This window comes from Aotus nancymaae, unplaced genomic scaffold (assembly GCF_030222135.1).
Source record: "Aotus nancymaae isolate 86718 unplaced genomic scaffold, 86718_ANA_hifiasm-v0.15.2.pri h1tg000079l, whole genome shotgun sequence".
Taxonomy (NCBI): domain Eukaryota; kingdom Metazoa; phylum Chordata; class Mammalia; order Primates; family Aotidae; genus Aotus; species Aotus nancymaae.
In genome coordinates, this window is record NW_026988494.1 from 8,472,956 (window position 1) to 8,494,426 (window position 21,471).

At 37.5% G+C, this 21,471-nt stretch overlaps 1 protein-coding gene across 8 annotated transcripts in view; it reads right to left on the reverse strand.

Moving 5' to 3' along the window:
* The window catches only part of RBPMS (RNA binding protein, mRNA processing factor), a 181,039-nt gene that overhangs the window by 73,563 nt on the left and 86,005 nt on the right, over positions 1-21,471 (reverse strand). For all 8 annotated transcript variants that reach the window (XR_010339620.1, XM_012468775.3, XM_012468776.3 and 5 more), the window contains exons 2-4: positions 18,665-18,742; positions 15,828-15,866; positions 14,538-14,600 (exon numbers count right to left, since the gene is read on the reverse strand). Coding sequence is in view for 7 of the 8 variants with exons in the window: in XM_012468775.3 (XP_012324198.1) it covers positions 14,538-14,600; positions 15,828-15,866; positions 18,665-18,742 (180 nt within the window). In the remaining variant the exon portion in view is untranslated. The remainder of the gene's footprint in view (positions 1-14,537; positions 14,601-15,827; positions 15,867-18,664; positions 18,743-21,471) is intronic.

Consider the following 21,471-nt stretch of genomic DNA (forward strand, 5'->3'; position numbering starts at 1 on the left):
TGGCAGACATATTGAGAAAACTAGGTGTCTAGGAGTGCCACTAGCTGTTGTTAATTATAGTCACAATTTTAAGAGAGACATCCCAACTCAAGGTCACACTCAATTTTGTGGAACCTCCCCATGAACAAGAGGCTTACGTTGTGACAATCAGGAGTGTAGACTTTGGAGTCTGACTTCCTAGATTCAAACACTACTCCACTATTGACCTTGGATATACTGTTCAACCTTTCTGTGCTTCAGTTTCCTCTGCTGTAAACTGGGTATGAATATAATCCATATTTCACAGCATTCATTGTGAAGATTAAATAAAATCTTGTAAATGTCTAGATGAATGCCTGGCATTTGATAAACACTAATCACTACGGCTCAGTGCTTATCAGCTATGGAGCTCCTCTTCCAAATATGAACCAATAAGGATTCTTCTCCTTTGTCCTTTTTGGAGAGGTTCTTCTATTACTTACAAAGAGAAAGATGACATTCATACTCTGCTCTGAGACTGCCCCAACTGGGAGGAAGCAGCAGGACACCTGAGCTGCGATCCAGTCTGATGCTGTGTAGTTTCCTTTATTCCCCATGTTTCCCCCACAGGGAGCTGATGTGTGTTCCTCCTTCTCCTGCCTGACGTCTGCTGATTCACACAGTCTGAGTAGCTTTCGGGGGCCTGGCTGATAATTGCAGAGACTGGATTCCCTTTGTAGGAGGAAGTAGGCAGATAGACTTCGAAGGTATCCAGAATCTCCATCTGACTTGACCATCCACCCCACCTGAATTAATTTCTTTTCCACTAACACACACTTACTTTTTGTGTTAGCCAACCACCCCTATGTACATAACCAGGCCCTAGGAGAATCTGCTTTGTATAGGATGACTATAAAATCATGACAGGGCCTTTGAAGAAGCTATAAACTCAATCTTTAACATGTCAAGGGAATCAGATTCAAGCAGAGTTTATTTTCTAAAGGGTTGAAAGGGCATGATTGTTTGAACTTTTGCCACTATGTTCTCAAACCATTCTGAAAAGGATGATTCAAAGACCAGAGCCCTGACAATGATAGGAAGGGCCTGTTTCTAAACCAAACACGGTCAGTTACCCATTAAAGCAATATTTTACAGTGACACTTTGAAATAGATAATATTACATGGAAAGAAACATAGGCCAGAGTGCAGATGGTGCTCTCTTACTCAGGAATCTTGATGCTAACATTTTTACACTGAGGACTCTAAAGGTAAACAGAAGGTACAGCAGCAGGTCAACTGCTCTGGCAGGCACAAAAACATCCCTTGGAATCCTTAATGCACAAATACCAAATGTGGTGGGTGCTGCCAGCAGTCTGGCACTGCAGAGTCCTTACTGTCTCCTCCTCTCCTGTCTCACTGTTAGGACAATCAATAAACCCATAGGCATACTTCTTTCACCTCTGCAATTCCTGCTACCTGCTAAATGAAGGCACATCAAAATAAAAGCTTTAAGGAAGCAGATACTAGACAATAGCTCTCAATTTAGTTAAATCTTCAACTCTGATAGAGGATCTTGGAGTGATTTGGGGAAACCTATAAACAAACTTCTAATGGTCCATATCTGCTTACTGTTGGCCCAAGACATTCCAGTCTGATGTCTGTCACTGTCAAGCGACTCCAAAGAAACCTCTGAATTTTGATGGCGAATTTCACTGACTTGGGAAATCAACAGGGGGTCTGCCTCAACGAAGTATTTACCTGTATTTGACCAAAGTCACATCAAAAATTTCAGAAATGTTGGCATAGAAAACATGCCCTGTCAGTGTGACCACGTAAATGATTTCTGGATTGTGTGATTCATTGCTGTAAAACTCAGATCACAGGCTTAAACCAGTGAGTTTGGCACAAAAAAAAAAAAAAAACGGAAAGAAAACAATAAAACTGACAAAAGAAATCACAACCTTAGTCTTGAAAAAGCCAGTCTATATTACTGAAATAGGCCAGTCTAGAAAATACTTGGTTACATAGTGTATCCAATGAAAGAGCAGGGGCAAATTCATTATCAATGATTTTGTGCAAATTCATTATCAATTACAACTTTAAAAATAGCTTGCATCTCTTTTCCTAGAGATGGCAAATTGAGAGAATCACTTTCATTCTTAAGGGCCACATATGTACCCACACAGCTTCTGCCAAGTACAAATCCCAGGATTAAATTGGGAAGGGATGGGTTTTGAAATACTTACTTATATCATATCCAATTGGTAGATGATGACATAAATTCTTTAAAGATAAAAGGGTTTATTTTTATTTTTTAAAGTCAAAGCGTTACTGGTGTCGAGATGACTGTTTCAAGCATGGTGTCAGTTCTTTAAGAAAGGACTGATTATACATAATTACACATTAATTTTCTAATTATTGAAAAGGGAAAGCAACCTACTTTTGCATCCAATACATATTATGCACGTATCAGGCAAAATGAGACAACGGATGCGTGCATGTATGAAAGCGCTTTATACATTCAAACATAAGTTGAATGATTACTATGTAATTAAAAAGTCTCAGAATTATTTTAAAACACAAGTGTGTCTGTCTACATGGAAAAGCACATGAAGAAGAATAAGAAGTAAGTCCTACTTGTGAGGTAGGCTAGCTAAGAGAATGCATTTAACATGCTCTTCTTTTAGCTTCACCATAAGTGCTTGTTAGGTCATTTGAGGACCTATCTTAACTTTCTGTATATGTTTTAAGGATCATTCTGCAAAGTTTACTTTGAGCTTTTATTAGTGGCTGGTGCAGAAGAAAAAAAGCAGTAGGAGGAGAGAAAAGCACTACTGACATAAACAAACTACAACTGAAAAATGACAGTTGCCTAAATTTTCCAAAACCATTTTGAGAAGATTTCTATTTAAAGATCAGACATAGACCACAACAGACCTCCAAGTATATTTTCACAATCCTGTTTCTGCTCTCTAGTATTTTAGCAATGAGCCCCCCAGCCCCCAGCAAGATGCAATGAAGCCTTCCCACCCTGAGTGCGCCCAACCAAGTTTAGGTAATGCTAATGAAGTGGAATACCAAGAGCAAGTAGAAAACGCACATTTTCTTGTTTTCCTTCCCCTCCCTGACAGATAATCACCATCTTGATCTGGTTACTAATTTCCAAACTGTACAACTTGACAGTAACAAATTTTTAGAAAGAAAAAGCTGTATTACATTTAAAAAATACAAATAATTTTATAAGTCAATAGTTTGATATCCTTAACTTCACTAAGGATAAAAATGAGCCATGTATACCAATAAATTATTTATTGGTCCTCAATGTCATTTACTAATACCATTTACTAAATTAATCAGTGGGGATCAGGGGGGAGATGTCACTGATGAATTTCATAAAAATACAGAAATAAGGAAAGAGGGTAAAGTTGCTCCTTAGTCCTATTTTTAAAACACCTCTAACACATACCATCAAATGACTTGCAAGCTCCTTCCAACCGGTAACTTGGGGCTTAGGCACAAGTTAGTTGAAAAGAATGTAAACAGTCAACTCCAAACTTAGGAAGTTCACTGCAAAGTACTTCCTGTGCTGCACAGGGAGCCAAAACAAAGTGAGGCAAAACCCTCTCCTCTAAGAACTGAAAGCTGTGCTCTTCCTCTACTCTAATGAATCCCTGCAATTAGATTACTAGTGATTTAACCAAACTGAGGCTGAATTTCTCCCTTTCTGCAAAAAGGCTTATCTATACAATAAACTCTAAGTCACGAATCTCACTGGCTGCTAAATAAACATTATAACCAATGGATGTTGGGTCTTTGAAACAGAGATTCAATTAGAATTTGAAATGGAGAAAGATGTGCACAATTAAGGTAGAATAAAAGGGAGATGAGGATATGTTTATTTGGTTTACAATATTTTATAGGCTTGACAATATTAAGGATAACATTGCAACTGTGTTTCCCTGATGAGCTCCAAAAAGGAAGGATAATTTTACCATAAACTGTAAGTCAATGTTCAGTCCTTTGTGAAGAGTGTAATTATCATTAATTATCAGCATTTTTACCATTATTGAATGCCAGTGACTTTAAAAATAACCTAACTCGATCATGTGCAGTGGTTCACAGCTGTAATCCCAACACTTTGAGAAGCTGACGTGAGAGATTACTTGAGGCCAGGAGTTTGATACCAACCTGGGCAACACAGAGAGACACCACTTCTACAAAACATAAAAAAATTAGCCAGGCCTGGTGGCATGTGTCTGTGGTCCCAGTTATTCGGGAGGCTGAAGTGGGAGGGGCACTTAAGGCCAGGAAGTCAAGGCTGTAGTAAGCCATGATCGTACCACTGCACTCCAGCCTGGGCAACAGAACAAGACCCTGTCTTAACAACAAAAAATCAAAAACCAACAAAACACCCACGATCTCATCTAATTTGAACCTTTTACCATTTGAGGTGGCTATGATCAACAGCATAGGAAGGAAAACCAAGGCTTGAGGAAGAGCCTCCAAATCAGTAAAGTAAATATAAATCAGGACAGTTGGATTGGGACACGCTTATCATATTGTTATCAAAACAAACTTTCGTTGTTCTCTTCTTAGCCTCAATTTACAAATTTAGTACCCATTTACAGGTACAAACTCACTAACACTTGATGTTACGTAGAAATACATAACATCAAGTACACAGTATGTTTTTAATGTCAGTGTATTAAAATGTTTAATTTTAAGAATAGTTTTAAGTGTATGTTCAGAATTTGGTAAACACCTCTACAGATAAATCAAGAGGAAAGGGTGAAGTTTTGTTAAAATCAGAATCTTCCTGCTACAGTAACCTAGGGTCATCCCTAAGCCTAAAAGCCTTTCCTCCATTCATTTTGTCACTCATTTACTTAGCATTCTAAGATGTGTCAACAGCCAGATTGTTTCACATCTGGTTGTTTGGCTTTTCCACAGAGGTGTATCTATGACCTGTAATCTTAAGTAACCTTTTCTGCCTTCTATTCAATGTTCTTTTATTTGGATATCATTACATCTGACTTCTAAGTGAATACCTAAATTCCGTGAGACATTATACAGACATCACTTTTTGTGGATTGTATTTTTGTTCATATTTTTCAAAGTACACATAGAAATAATGCTTTTATACTTCACCTTTGTTACAAAGTAACTTGATATGAATTCCTTTCCACCTAAACTTATTTTCATGTCTATGTTTACAAATTTAACTCTTTAAGTACTCTGCGTATTTATTCATTCATTTACACATGACTGATGTCTTGTGCACGGCAAATAAAGAAGGAAACAGATTTTTAAAAATTCAAAATACAAAAGAACCATTGGTCATAAGTTTATAGTAGAAATTTTCTACCTACCTGCTTTTCTGGGGAAATTATTTTGAACTTTTAATTTAAAAACAATAATCCTAAAAATTAACTTGCTGCACAATGACCAGGAAAAATATCTTATATCCTTTTATGCAATGACGAGGTTACTCAACTCACCACCTAGTTTTTCAAAACGTTCTCTACTGAAACTTAACACTAGATTTTCAGAGGAGAAATTTTAGTCTTAAAAATATACTTCATGGTATATTTTTCTATAAATATTAGCTTTGTTAACAGATTTTATCTTTCAGATTCTAGATTGTCTAATCATGTTCACTGGAATTTGGTTTTATTTATTCCTCTAGTCTCTTATTTACTATATATTACATATATAATTTTTCATATTCTATAAACATTTAATTTCTCCTTCCACATTTATTTTACATATAAAAACTTGACTATTTGTAATTTTCTCATTAAAATTAACACATCCATGTAATTATTAAATATCTATAAAAAGCAAAAAAGCCTGCATTTAATTATAAAGAAAGAAAATCCTTCATATTGTATATACTTGAAAGAGTAAAATAATTAATAATATTAAAACACCTTATTCAATCTTTGAGATGGTTAAGTTCCACCCAACTCCCCAAGGTCATAAATGTTTTAATGCATTCCAGTTACAGAGTAAAATCAAGGGTTCTAGCTTTGTGGAGCAAAAGTTCAAATCCTTATGGATTATCAGAAACATTAACCTGGTGTGTGAAAGGGAACTCTGCAGACCCTAGTCATCACGATGATGTGATCATTCACTAAAAGTAAAAGAGAATAAAGAAGACAGTGATTTAAGGTGCCAAAATATGCACTACAGAATGATCAGTCAAGACACTCAAGACATTACGAGTTTTTGGTTCTAAAACTGGCTTGGCATCTTAGCAGCAAAACAAGATCTAACAAAAAACTCACTTTGCACTTCATGTTCCACAAACACTAACTATATTTTCTATTTACATTTACAATAGAGGCAAATTAGATTCGAAGCATTTTCTGAAATGTCTGAAAAACCACGGAGAAAGGGCAAGGTCAAATGAGATATTTTTTAAATGGCATGAATTCCAAAATGACGTTAAGTTTAAACACACATATCCTCAAAAAAGGCCACAAGGAAAATTCTGAGGGCCATTTCACACAGTCTTATAATTATTTGATGAAGTGTTTTACACCTAGAGAAGAGACGGATGAACTTGAGATTTCTACATGTACTTGTCATTGGAATATACACTGGTTTATGTGTGAGAACCTGTGGCTCTTCTCCTTATTTCCCCAGGGAAAGGATGCTTCTAACATTTCCATCTACTTTTCTTTATTTAAACTTCCTTGAGATTCTTTGTTTTATTTGAGACAGTCTCCCTCTGTCACCCAGGCTGGAGTGCAAGGGTTCGATCTCGGCTTACTGCAACTTCCGTCTCCCAGGTTTAAGCGATTCTCCTGCCTCAGCCTCTCAAGTAGCTGGGATTACAAGTGCCCGCCACCATGCCCAGCTATTTTTGTTGTTTTTTTTTTGTATTTTTAGTAGAGACAGGGTTTTGCCATGTTGGCCAGTATGGTAAAGAGTAGGAGCGCTGGATACAGACAGAGCTGGGATGAATCCTGTTTATTTATATTTATTTATTTATTGAGATGGAGTCTCGCTCTGTCGCCCAGGCTGGAGTGCAGTGGTGTGATCTCAACTCACTACAACCTCCACCTCCCAGGTTCAAGCAATTCTCGTGCCTCAGCCTCCAGAGTAGCTGGGATTACAGTAGCTGCCACCATTCCTGGCTAATTTTTGTATTTTTAGTAGAGACAGGGTTTTGCCATGTTGGACCAGGCTGTTCTTGAACTCCTGACCTCTGGCGATCCACTCATTTCGGCCTCCCAAAGTGCTAGGATTACAGATGTGAGCCACCACATCCTGTGAGGTTCTTTCACTAGTGTTTTATTTTCTAGTTTCCTATGTAAATGCTTCATAAATTCAAATAACCCACTTACGCTTCTTCAGGCAAAGATGGAAGACTGGGAACTTAATTCTTCACACTTAAAAAATGCATCTTCATTTGCTTTTTTGAAAACAACTTTTAACTTACGTGCTATTATCATCATAGGGAGATTTTGTAACAAAAAATGCAAGGCCACCACGAAGAGAACAGAGACAGAACAAAGAAAATCTGGATAGATTCTAGAACTAAATAATCACACATTGGTCACTTATTAACTAGTGCCTTCTTTTTTAATTGTACATGGGTTAGGAGTCACTTTAGCGGGTATGCCTTTCATGGTGAGTTGATCTCAAATTTCTTTAGGGGAAGGCTCACTGGATATGGCTCTTTGTCAAGCTGCAAAGTGCACCCACGTAGTTGAGAAAAACAGAAGGGCCCAACGGCCCCACATCACAGCGGCTTTATACTGGCACAAGCCTACTTCCCAACCCAGTGACGTCAAATGGCTGCCTTAAAAGTCTGCAAATCAAGAGTTAAGCAGTTATAAACAGATTTAACAGATAAAACACTAGATCAGGCTCATGATCTCATCTGGCAATCCTGCGTATTTCCCATCTAAAAGTCCCAGCTGGGATCAGACTAATTGGGCCTCTTTAACCACTCTCAGCAATACGCTAAATGAAACTTACAGAGAAAATTTCAAAACTGATAAGAAACATATTGATATAATGTCTGGTGGGGGCCAGGGGAGTTGAGATAGGCCATCTGGTTGCTTGTATTTGTAAAAAGTTCGATTTGGTGGAAATAATTCACCTAGCTCACAAGCTGTATAAATATTAAGATCAAAAGTCTTAACTTGCACAGGCTGTCAGGAAAACCTGTGATACAGGAAACAGAGACTGTCTAACCAAGCCAAAATGTTTTTGTGTAGCCAGTGCAGGTCTTGATTACCTTGGTATTCTTCCATACTCAACGGTTTGTACCAGTACTTCTGGCTAAGAAAATACATTTATGGTACAAGTTTGCCTACAGAGTATTTGCAAATGTTTTTGCTTGATTTCCCTTTAACATTTTGGAAGTAAGTAACACCATCTCACACATGAGAAACCTGGTATAGGACTAATGAATTAATGATACCTAATTGTAAAGAACCTTGGTAGTTGGAAAGCTCAAACTATTTAATATAGCAAATTACGTATAAGGCTGTAATCACTGTGATATTTATAAATAAATATAGTATTTATTTGAATGCCAGCAATTTATGGAAATGAAAAGAAAGCTAAGTTTTTCTGATCTTATCAGCTGTTTTTTCAACATCTGACACTATCAAGTCCTTTCTCAGCGTATCTTCTTACAAATTATTAAAGTTTTCTAAAAATTCTCTTAACTGCAAATACTATTGAATCAAATTTTTTCAATGTCAATAAATAATTTAATAATTTATGAATTTTTACTTTATATACACTTAGTTTTTCCATTTATTAAGGCTTCTTTGCAATGGAAGTCTGAGTGGCAGCCATTTTACCTCTTCTAAACAAAACTGCTTTTCAACTCTTTATTCCAAAATCTACTTAGACCTTGAGAAAATACCTTTCCTTCAAGTTTTGTCTTACTAAGTGAGTACTGTAAGGGTTGAGTTTTTCCCTGTTCTGTTATTTATTAACAGGTAAAACAAACTGTTTAAGGGTAATGCAGTTCCATTAAGTAGAAATGTCACCAGAGAAAAGAAATGTTACTTGTCCCTGCTAAAAGAAACATTTTACGTCATGTGGGATTCCTAAAGAAATCATAACTACTATTAAAATCAGTCAAAAAGCATTTAGCAAGAATCCATGATCTCTTCATATCTACTAGAATGGTTATAATTTTAAAAACAGGAACAAGTTTTAGAGATCATATGGACAAAGTATACATTGCTGGTGAGAATGCAAAACGGTGCAACCACCATGGAAAACAGTTACAAACCAAACTAAACAAAAAGCTAACACATGATCACCATATGACCCAGAAATTCTATTCCTAAGTACACACCAAAAAGAATTTAACAGATTCAGATACTTATCATCAATGTTCACTGCAGCCTTATGCACAATAGCCAAAATGTGGAAACAATTTAAGTGTCTATCAACAAATGAATAAACAAAATGTACATATCCATACAATAAATTTTATTCAGATATAAAAAGGAATTTGATTCTGGTAAATGCCACAGCGAGGATGAACCTCAAAAACATTATGCTGAGAAAGAGAAGCCAGAAGCAAAAGGACAAATATTTTATTATTTAAAATAGGCAAATTAACAGAGAAAGCAAGCAGATTAGAGATTACCAGGGGCTGGGGAAAGGGAGAATGGGGAGGTATTTCCTGCATATCGGCTACAGAGTTTCTGCTTTGGGTTGATTAAAAAGTTTGGAAATAGTGGTAATGATTGCACAAAATGGTGAATATAAATAATACCAAGAAAGTGTATGTTTAAAAGTCATTAAAATGGTAAGATTTTAAATGTATTTTACCATAATTTAAAAAATTGGCCAGGTGCGGTGGCTCACACCTGCAATCCCAGCACTTTGGGAGGCTGAGGCGGGTGGATCAGGAGGTCAAGAGATCGAGACCATCCTGGCCAACATGGTGATACCCCGTCTCTATTTTTAATTAAAAAAAACTTAATGTAACATACCAAAAGCCATTGAATTGAGTATTTTAAATAAGTGAATCATATGCAAATTATATCTCAAGGGCTATCTGGAAAAAATAACACTGAACTTGGAGGTTCACTGATAACTGAAGATCACTTAGACTGATGAGTATAGTTTGAGAGTAAAGCAAATTACTACACTAGCCTGAGCAATGTTTAGTTAGGAAGGCATTTTGTAGTAATATACATAGACTTCTCTAGTTCTCACATAACAAATTATAATACAGTCTAAGATAAAACCTAGCCCAGTAACAACTATACAAAATCAGGGAAGGAAGGACAGCAAATGAATGACACATATACTAAAGAGTCCACAATTTTTTAAAGTAATGACCAATTTCCAAACACCCAGTAAGACAAGAGGATGCGATAACAGGCATTGTCTTGTTTCACTGTTGTCTTGTCTTACTGGTGTTTGGAAATTGGTCATTACAGAGATCATGCATAGATTAGCAGAGATAATGCGTAAGCCTGATGAATTGAAGGTTAACTACAAATCATTCTCCTTTATAAAAACAAGATTCCTGCTAGACAACAATGACAATTTGAGGTCGTCTCAGTTGCTGGGAATAGCTAGAGATGGTTTACTCCCACATCTGTTGGGGATCTTTACCCTTCAACATGCTCTGCTCCCTGTGTTCCTTTTAAAAATTTCCACAAATCAGAATTTTTCCTAAACCTAGTTAATTCCCTATATTAGTGTATTTAATTTACTTTCCAAAATTATAAACAAGTCCTAAAAATAATTTGATACTTAAGATTGTGAGTGCCCCCTTTCTTTAGCTCAGAAATTCAAAACAGGTACAGAAATTATACAAAGTGAGTGAAAGACAAAGAATAGGTCAGATATTTCGCTGTCAGGTTAAAGAATGGATGGGGTTTCTAATGATGAGGATTAATGGGACCAAAGAAAACCTGAAAAGAAGTCTGGGTTTGGGTTATTTTTTGCCTAACTTTGGACTTTTTGCTATAGAAACAAAACATACTGTATTTAACTTTAGAAGATTTAAATAATTCCCCAATTAAAGTTCAGTGTTACCACTTAATTCAATTTGAGCATGTTTTTCCATAAAGTTATCAAAATGACTGAAGCCCAGTCCAAAAATGGAAGAAAATATTCTAAAACTCAGTCATTTTGAGAAAAGGCTAATCACTAATACTAACAACTGAACCAGATAGCAATCAAGACAGAAACAACAAAAAGAGAAGCTCCAAACATGGAGAAGTGGTATATAATACTGAACTATTCTACACAGAGAAACTTACGGGATTCAGGTGTATGTTTCTCAATAGTGGAATAAAACAAAACATTACAACACTGACTCTCTCCAAAGGAATGTAAGAAAATGTTGTTAAGCGAACCCTGTACAGATGACATAAGAGGAGAAAATTTTGTCATGGCTACAAGCATCATATATTTTTAACTCATCAACCAGAAAAGATAACTCTGAAAAGAGCCTCATATGTTGGGCCACAAAGAATACATCTATGAGCTTCATGATTAAATACATTACCTTGAATGAGTCTGCTCCACAGTGACATACCAAACTTATGGTGGCAATTTATCGTGGACAATGTGAATTAAACAGTCTGTCACTGCCACAAGGAAAAATGCAGCAACATCCCATGTACAAAACAAGCAAAAAAGATGCTGTATAAAATGGACAGGGATGAGATGCAGGAAGTTTACTTTTAGTTGCCTCCTCGTTGGAGCTCTAAACCTACATAAGCTGATTCAATTACCCATCGTCTCTAGGTCTATTTCCCTAACTATAACATTAGGAAGATTTCTTTTTTTTTTTCTTACTGTATTGTAACATGTTTATTAAGGATGAACCCCTATCAGTACTCAACATTAGGAAGATTTCTAATACCTCTACTACTTTACACAGAAAAGTTTAAAATGTCAAGAAAGGGATCAGCTATAAGCTCAGTAAACACCCTACACTCTTATGTAAGTCCGCCCTGGACAGCAGAAAGCCCAGGCTCATTACTCCTTAGGTAAATATGAAGTTTTCTTTAGGCCCATAGAATAGGACAGAATTAGACCTTGTTTTATTTGGGATCCTTCCCAAGTTATCATAAGTAGCAAACAGTATTAATGATTACAGGAGAGGATATTGCAAGCAAGGCTCACCGCCAGTGAAAAATTAGAATGGAGAGCTCAGTGCAAGAAGAATAACCTAAAATCAGACCTCAGGACCAGACAACAGTGATCTGTGGCCAGCTGGCACACGGGAAAACAGGGTTAAACACCTCTATCATTATATTATAGTAGGTTCATTACCTGCTATTTGTAGTAACATTTGGGCACCAAGAAAAATTGAAATTATGTTCACTGTACTCTAGTTAGTATGGCAAAGAAACAGAGTTTTTTGACTATTACCATTTAAACATTAAAAAACAAACAACCATCAGGCTGGGTGTGGTGGCTCACGGTTGTAATCTAAACACTTTGGAAGGCCAAGGCAGGAGAATCACTTTAGTCCAGGAGCTTGAGACCAGCCTGGGAAACATAGCGGAACCCTGCCTTTATTTTTTAACAAACAAAACCCTTAAGTTATCTTTAAAAACAAAACAAAACAAAACAAAAATGCAACCTACTACCTAAGGGAATGCTGCCTTGTCAGATGAGAGGTCATGATAAAAGCCTATTGTTCGGAAAATGAGTCAGTGACATCTCTATACACACAGGAGAAATACAGTAAAGCAATGAGAGCCAAGTCTGTGAAGCTTCAACTGCTTGTTACTTCCTTTGTAAGAACATGGTGAAAACTTCATCTAACATAACTTTAAAGGACCCAGAATATCTCTGCATTTAGGTGTCCACCTGGTTAAAATAAAACCCTGCTAAATTGAAACTGTGGTTCTATTTTCAAGTTTAAAGTGTCATTATACTGAGAAAATTCAGGTTTTATGTATTTAATGCAGAATCATTCAACATTTTTTTAATCAAAACATTACATTATACACTGTGGTTCAGTGTATACCATTGGTGTTCAGTAAATAACTGGTTTCTACTTTGTTCTACAGGAGAGGAACAGAGTGAGTAGGCAGTTATTCTGAGCAGCCAAATCCAGAAAAATTCTGGACTTTGGAATTCCTGGAATCCTAAGGTGTTCCTATGTGCTTTATATGAAAAAAAACACAACAATTAAGCAGTTTCTTCCCAGAGTGTACACATTTTTGTTCCAAATCTTTTAATGTTGTGTATCAATGACACTATTATACGAAGTAAACAGACTCATATAAAGACCTTTCCTTGGACCTCCAAGTCATTACCTGTATCAGGTATTTCCAACACCCCTCTACATGGTCTGCTCAAAGGAGCAGCTAGCCAGTAGGGTACCTTAAGGTAACACAGCAACACAAAGACCAAACACAAGTTCCCAGAAGCCTCCAAAATGGTACCTGTATTGCAACCAGTCAAGTGGCTGCTTGCCTTGTAGGAAGCATCCTAAACACTCTCAGTGCTTTAATCAGCCCTTGTTCACAGCCACTTAGGTCAACTGCCTAGAGCATGATGGAGCCAGACTTCACAGAGACTCCTAGAGCATGATGGAGCCAGACCTAAGGATTCATCCTCAGCATCTGAAACTACATTCTGCTTCCTTTCACCTTCTCTAAGCTTAATTCCCTTAAGTTGTTTAATTTTCCAACATACGAAAGAAGAAACATATTTACCAAAACAATACTGGCAAAAGTCTCAAAACACGCGGCAAACAACATACCTACAAACCAAATACAGGTATATCTACTTAATTACAAATGACTGTAATTTATTCTAACACACATGCCCTTTGGGAAAGCCTTATATGTAAATTTTTAATCAACCAGAATAAAGGCTATGACCAGTTTTTCTGTTTGTTTGTTTTAAGCTGTATATCTAAAAGGAAAGCCTCACGAAATAAGAAAAGCCAGGATTTCGGCCGGGTGTGGTGGCTCACGCCTGTAATCCCAGCACTTTGGGAGGCCGAGGTGGGCGGATCATGAGGTCAAGAGAACGAGACCATCCTGGCCAACATGATGAAACCCCGACTCTACTAAAAATACAAAAAAATTAGCTGGGCATGGTGGCACGCGCCTGTAGTCCCAGCTACTCAGGAGGCTGAGGCAAGAGAATTGCTTGAACCCAGGAGGCGGAAGTAGCAGTGAGCAGAGGTGGTGCCACTGCACTCCAGCCTGGCGCCCGGTGATGGAGCGAGACTCTGTCTCAAAAAAAAAAAAAAAAAAGAAAAGCCAGGATTTCTATCTGTTCTGGGCGTAGCCATTTAGAGTATAATGATGACCAAGCCAATCTCTCAATGATCTCCTCTGGAAAAAACAAAGCAGCGCTACACACCACCATGGGATGGGATGGGGCTGGATTAAAATAAGACCCACATCATCAGATGTCAGGTACTTTGAGTACATCTGATCACAATTCTTGGAAAAAGCTCTTTAGAGGGCTAATTAAATTGACGAATCCCTCTCTCTTAGATTGAGCAGTCATATTCTTTCCACTTGATTTCCCGTCCAAAGAGATTCCACTACTTCCCACCACCTCATATGGAAACCCCCTACAATTACATCATTAATACTTACATTCAAAGCATTCTTTGCAGCTTCTGCTTCTGAGCGACTGTCAAAACTGACAAAACCTACGGGCTGAAGAAAGAAAGAGAAATATGAAGAAGAAAAAAAAATCAGACGATATCCGTTTTTCTGGCTTAAGGGTGCTATCAAACTGAAAAGCTAAGACAAAGAAATGATCACAGGCAATGGGTAGAAATAAGAAAGCGAAATACCGAAGAATCATGACTCAGTGGCTTAGCCAAATTTCTAACATGAATCAAAGGGATGGTGAGGGTGGTTCTTCAAGGGCACAGCTGGGGATTTAGAGAATCATAAAAAAATCTAGAATTGGTTGAAAGGTGAACAGCAGTGAAGAAGGGAATAGAGGAAAACTTGGGTCGGAGAGGCTCTACTTTCCTAAATCAAATTCACTGTACCTCAGTTTCTTCATCTTTTAAAATGGAAAGAGAACCGAATCACCTTTTGGTACACTGTAAGTGCAAGGAATACAATGATACAACGATAAAAACCCTGGACTCTCACTGCATGACCAAAATTACAAAGTGAACATTCCTATCTCAAATCCCAAGGGATGCCTTAAATATCCTGTGCTTAATTAGGCTGTTCCGAGTAAATACAGGAAGGCCATAACCCCTTTGGACTCCACATATCTATCAATCCAGAAGGATGCGCCTCCAAGATCATTCTTCTGATGAACCAGAGAGACGAACAGTGACTGGAGGAGAGGTGTGTATGCCAAGTGTTTATCTTTAAAAAAAAAAAAAAAAGAAAAGAAAAAAAGAAAAAAGAATATAGCTACAATCTCTAAGAAACTTGTAGGAACTATCAGAATCACTGACTACCACTTCCATTTTGTACCTTCTCTGTTCCATTCTAGACTTGGGACTCTGCCTTACTTCAGGGGTTTGACAGACAGCATGATCCTTCACTATCTGATATTCACATTGATTGTAAAAGTTTGTTTAACCTCATAAAAAGAAATGAGAAAGACTTGGGAATAAAAGTGAATTTTAATAATAAGCCATTATTTTCATTGATTCACCAAATCAATCTCAATAAACTATTGTGTTTATCTTGCTCTGTGACAGTCTCTGAAATTCTAGCTGAAGACTATAGAATTATGAAACATTTTCCTGTGCTAATTTCTAATACATCTCACTCTTAATTTTAAAGACAAAAAAAAAAAAAGAAAAAAAACCCCTCAAATTCTAATGGGAATAAAAAAAGAATGTCAAGCCCCAGCAACATTCCTGAAGAAAGTAAAAAAGTGATCTCTATATGCCAGTTTGAAATTCTTACCTGTTTAGATGTGAGCTTTATAAGAGAACCCTCATAGCCCTGAAAATAAAGAAAAACCAAGTTTAGCCAAAAAAGTAATTGTAATACCATCTTGTTCATGTAAAAATAAATTCCTTATTGATTATCTAACTCCTCTTACAAATGTCTCCTAAGTTATCTGGGAAAGCAAATTACACACATGCATGTGCATGTGCGCACACATACACACCTGTTTGCATTCTTGGGGCCTTTAAAAAAATCAGTCTATGGATTTATATATGTGTGTTTCTCTTTCTTCTTTTTCATGAAATTATACAATGGTCGAAAAATTAGTGTCTGTGTTAACAGTAATCTTTTTGTTTTCTTGGTCTAGATAAGAATAGGGGTTTTACAGAACTAGGCAAAGAAAGAAGGTAAAACAAAGGTCAGAGTATGTGTTGATTTGGTCATATCTGCTGTAAGATAACAACAATAAAACATTAAAAATATAGTTGGTAAAACTCCCTGACAAAATTTTCAAAACTGTCAGAAAAGGTTAAGCAGACAATGATGTTGAATTTTGTCATTTTGCTTACTTACTGAAGGAAACAGTTTTCATGTTGCTATTCTGATTGGGACATGCAAAAATACTTTTGGGTTTTTATTTCAGCTCTGCTCTAGGAAGACAGAAACACTCCCGCCCTTTCACTCCTCTTCAACCCTCCCAGCTCCTCAGGCTAACAAAATGTGTTTATTTCTGAAAATAATCAATAGCTGGTGGCTTGCATTAATGGATGACACGGGAAAAACACACCACTTGACATGATTGACCGCTACACATATCAGTGCAGAGACAGATCTGCAGACTAGGGTCAGCCTCCAGGGACTTTAATTAAAAGAGGGCTGCCAGGAATGTACTAGAGTACTGACTTTATCGTCAGGGTTTCTGGGCAGGATGTTGAGATTGATTCATCCTTACATCTTCCCAGCCCAGAACTATGTTACCAATTAGCTACTATAAACATTTCACCTCAATGGCCTTGGGCTCTTATGGCTAGAGAGGTCATGATTCACAGCTCTGCCTCTTTCTTTCTTCAAGGTGCTCTCTTCTGAAAAACACTGGAGGTTTAAGCACCACGAAGGTCTCGAAGGACAAATGGATATTTCACTCAAGTAAAACACCATTGGTAGGGATATACTGTGTTCTCAAGTCACAAACAGAGATGCAGTGTAACATAATAGTTCAGAACAGAGACGGCAGAGTCAGACTACCCGGTCTTGAATCTTGACTCTGTCATTTTTTATGTGTATAAACTTGAGCACAATTTATTTATTCAATTGCTCCAAATTTCATTTTCCTCATTTGAAAAAATGAGACCCACCCACTTGAAAGAATTGTGACAATACTTTGATGAGATAATTCACATAAGGGGCTTGCTGGCTGAATGTTTTTCTCTCTATACACCCCAAAACATAACAGTATTTTATACACTAAGAATATCAATTCACTTTAAAAGTCTGCATTCTATAAAAAGGATAGAAAAGTTATCCCTTTTATAAAAGTACAACCCTGAAGAAGAAACTCAGGAAATTCTATAAAAGGTGGCACACTCTCCACAATACCTTCTCTTCGTTTCCTACTTCCTCACACCTGACCTGGCGCCTGACCTCTGTTTCCCTGTGTCATTGTCATTATTGTTGCATTAAAGGGACGGCTGTCAGGTGGGCTTATGTCCATTATGACATGGTGCCCTTTTGCCACATAAGCTACACTATTTTATCTTGGTTTTAATTGGCCCCTGCAACCCTCCTTCCTCCTCTCCAACACAAGAGTTTTTAGTTGTCATATCCTATTCCCTCTCCCCAAGAAGCTGAATCCTTTCCCTCAACCTGTCACACTTCTATTGCTGGGGACCTGCTTCAATGAGGATATCTTTAACCAGAAAGCAAGATAGCCTATCACCTAAACATAAGTGCGGTCCCTGCCAGGCACTGCTGCTAACACATCCACACTGACCAACTCAGACTTCCTGAACATAGGCCCTGAACTTATTATCCTTTCCAGGGCCCCAATTCAGTCAGTTCCAGCTTTCTTCTATCCTCCAAAGGCCAACCTTCAAAAGGTTTCCTCTTGCCAGCATGATTATTTCAGTTTAGTTTCTATGTCCTTGGTGTCTAATTTCCTATGAAGTTTTCAATACTAGCAACACTAAATATCTATCAAGTGATCTTATTTCCAAAGGAACAACAGGTAACTGCATTAACTATTTCAAAAAAACACCAGGAAATATTACCCTCAACTCACAACTAGGTATCCTTTAAAATTTTGTTTTGCTTTGTTTGAAACTTAGGGACACTTTTGCCATGGAAAAAAATAATGGTGATTAGGTTCTTAACCCAGTTCATAAAAACCTATTTACATTTCCAAAGAACAGTATCAACCGTAGTATTTCAACTAATAAGTTAGGAACTTAGGAATAAATCTTCACTTACATCATTGCCATCTGAAATATAAATATGTAATTTATAATTTTTTGGTGATCTATTCTAAGGGCACTCCCAATTAGAGGACAAACAGGAAGGACACTAAGGCTGCTCTACATGGAATACAAATAGACATCCAGATGCATGTCCACATCAGCAAGAGCACAGACTTTTCTAGATTGCCTGTTGGAAATCCAGAGGTACTTTCAGTCTATTATCCTAAGTGAGGCTGTACATTAGAAGTCAGTTGTTAAATCTCCTTTACTCATTAACCTTTTAAAAACATCACTATACGAAGTGCTTTCTCAAATATTTCATTTCCTGCTCCAAAAAGCCCCCAGGAAGCACACAGAATTTTGTCTCATTTTATGATTTCTGAAAGATAAAAAAGGTACCTTAAATGGTCTGAAAAGCAGATAGAGCTCCCGAGGTTTGATATCCAGAGGAAGACCACTGACAAATAGGGTCCGGACCTGGAAAAATAAATTTAAGAAGTGATCAAAGGTATGGACACTCCAGAGTTAACTTTCTCCTGAAATCTCAAAAACATATTACTCCAAATATTCCACAATTCATACTAAATTCATGCTCTTTCCATGATACAATGAATACTTTACTGTTAAGATGCCACTAAGCCAACTCATTTTTTTTTTCCTTTTCAAATTTTAGGAGAGATGCAGCCTTCTGTGTAATCTTAAGGTGCATTCCCTAAGCCAACACTTGAATATTTCTATTATGAATTATTCAGAATGAATTACATCTAGTTGATTTAAATTTAAAAACTAACTTTCCCCAACTAGCCACTGCACAGTTCTAAAAATGTGGAGGATGAGGAGGTTCCATACAATTTAAATACTACTGTAAGAAAAAAAGTGACAGGAGCACAGTAAATCTGCCACTCCTCTGCCCTAAATATATGGCCAATATAATGCGCTTCAAAAATAATATAAAAACAATTTATTTCCTCCTGCTTGTCTTGTTGCTGCTTTCCTCATTGGCATTAATTACAGTAACTTTAATAAATATGCAAGTACACGCCAAGCACGGTAGCTCATGCCTGTAATCCCAGCACTCTGGGAGGCCAAGGCAGGCGGATCACAAGGTCAGGAGATAGAGACCATCCTACCTAACATGGTGAAACCCCATCTCTACAAAAAATACAAGAAATTAGCCGGACATGGTGGCATGCGCTTGTAGTCCTGCTACTCGCGAGGCTGAGGCGGGAGAATTGCTTGAACCGGGACGGGGAGATTGCAGTGAGCCAAGATGGTGCCACTGCACTCCAGCCTGGGCAACAGACCGAGATTCCATCTCAAAAAAAAAACAAAAAAACCAAGGTACAAGTTAAGCCCAATGCACCTAAATAATAACCAAAATGCATTAACTCTGCATCTGTTCAGTTCCATAACAGCAGGGCCAACCTCACTGACTATTGCTTCCATTGTGGTCTTTTAAGTTCTAGGGTACCTGTGTAGGATATGCAGGTTTGTTACATAGATAAACGCATGCCATGGTGGTGTGCTGCACAGATCCACCTATCACTTAGGTATTAAGCCCAGCATCTATTAGCTATTCTTCCTGATGCTCTTCCTCCCCTCAAGCCCCACACAGCCCCATGTGTGTTGTTCTCCATCATGTGTCCCTGTGTTCTCAACCTTCAGTTCCTACTTGTAAGTGAGAACATGCGGTGTTTGGGTTTCTGTTCCTGTGTTAAGTTTGCTGAGGACAGGACTTGCAGCTCCATCCATATCCCTGCAAAAGACATGATATCATTCCTTTTTGTGGCTGCATAGTATTCCATGGTATATATGCACCACATTTTCTTTACCCAGTCCATCACTGATGTGCATTTGGGTTGATTTTATACTATTGTGAATAGTGCTGCAATGAACATACATATGCATGTATCTTTATAACAGAATAATTAATATTCCTTTGGGTATATATCCAGTAATGAGAATGCTGGGTCAAATGGTACTTCTCCTTCGAGATCTTTGAGGAATTGCCAAACTATCTTCCATCCACTGTGTTTAAGGCACCATCAACAAACAGGCCTACCAGGTACAAGGTACCTGGCTAGGTGCCACTAATAAGTCATTCAAGACACATATGTAAATATATGCAGTGCAGAGTGTAGGGTACACACTATGGGCTTAGTGTCTACTAAAATACAGAACACAGGAGAAACACCAGAGAAAGCATCCAAAAAAGAATCTAAAGGATACGCAGCATTTTACCAAATAGAGCCAAAAGATGAGGTGGGATATATAACAATCACAGGCAGAGGAAAGCATCAACCAAGGCAGTGAAGCAGGGGAAAAATCAGTACATTCTCTGGGAAGGGCAAGCCAAAACTAAACAAGAAGCTTAGGGTCAAACTACACAAAACATCAAAAGCCAGTGGCTCAGGATTTGATCTTGATTCAATAGGCAAGGAGTAGCTACTGAATTATCACATTTTCTATTTCTCTTTTTCTCTACTCATAGGGATGCAACATGATTGAAAATTCAATTCTCAATTGTTAACCATGTATATACACGACTTTTCCTCAGTGAAAAATGGAGAGAATATCAGATAGATAGACAGACACAGACAAACTGATATAGATAGATAGATAGATAGATAGATAGACAGACAGACAGACAGACAGACAGACAGACAGACAGGCATGCTCCCATGTTCAGCTAATTTTTTGTAAAGATGGGGTTTCGACATGTTGCCCAAGCTGATCTCAAACTCCTGAGCTCAAGAGATCCTCCCATCTCGGCCTCCCACAGTGCTGGGATGATGTGCATGAGCCACCTCACTAGGCCTTATTTTTTAGATTCCTAACATTTTTCCTTGTTCCTTGTCATACAGAATTACGAACCACCAAGCAAGTCCCTTTTATTGACCCAGCACAGTACACAGTAAAATGTCATGCCATTTGCATTTAAGTGTGTTTGATAAACACTATAATGATGTAAACAGCCCCAGAATTCTAAATGCCTTATTTTATGATCTATTTATAAACAGCTTTATTGAGGTTATTATTTATATATATTAAACTACACATCTTGAAAGTGTACGATTTGATGTTTTGACATATGTATAACCTAAGAAACATCACATCCAAGACAATCTATTACCTCTAAAAGTTGACTCATGCCCCTTTAATCCTTCCTCCCACCCTATTCCACCACTCTCCACCTCCAGGCAATC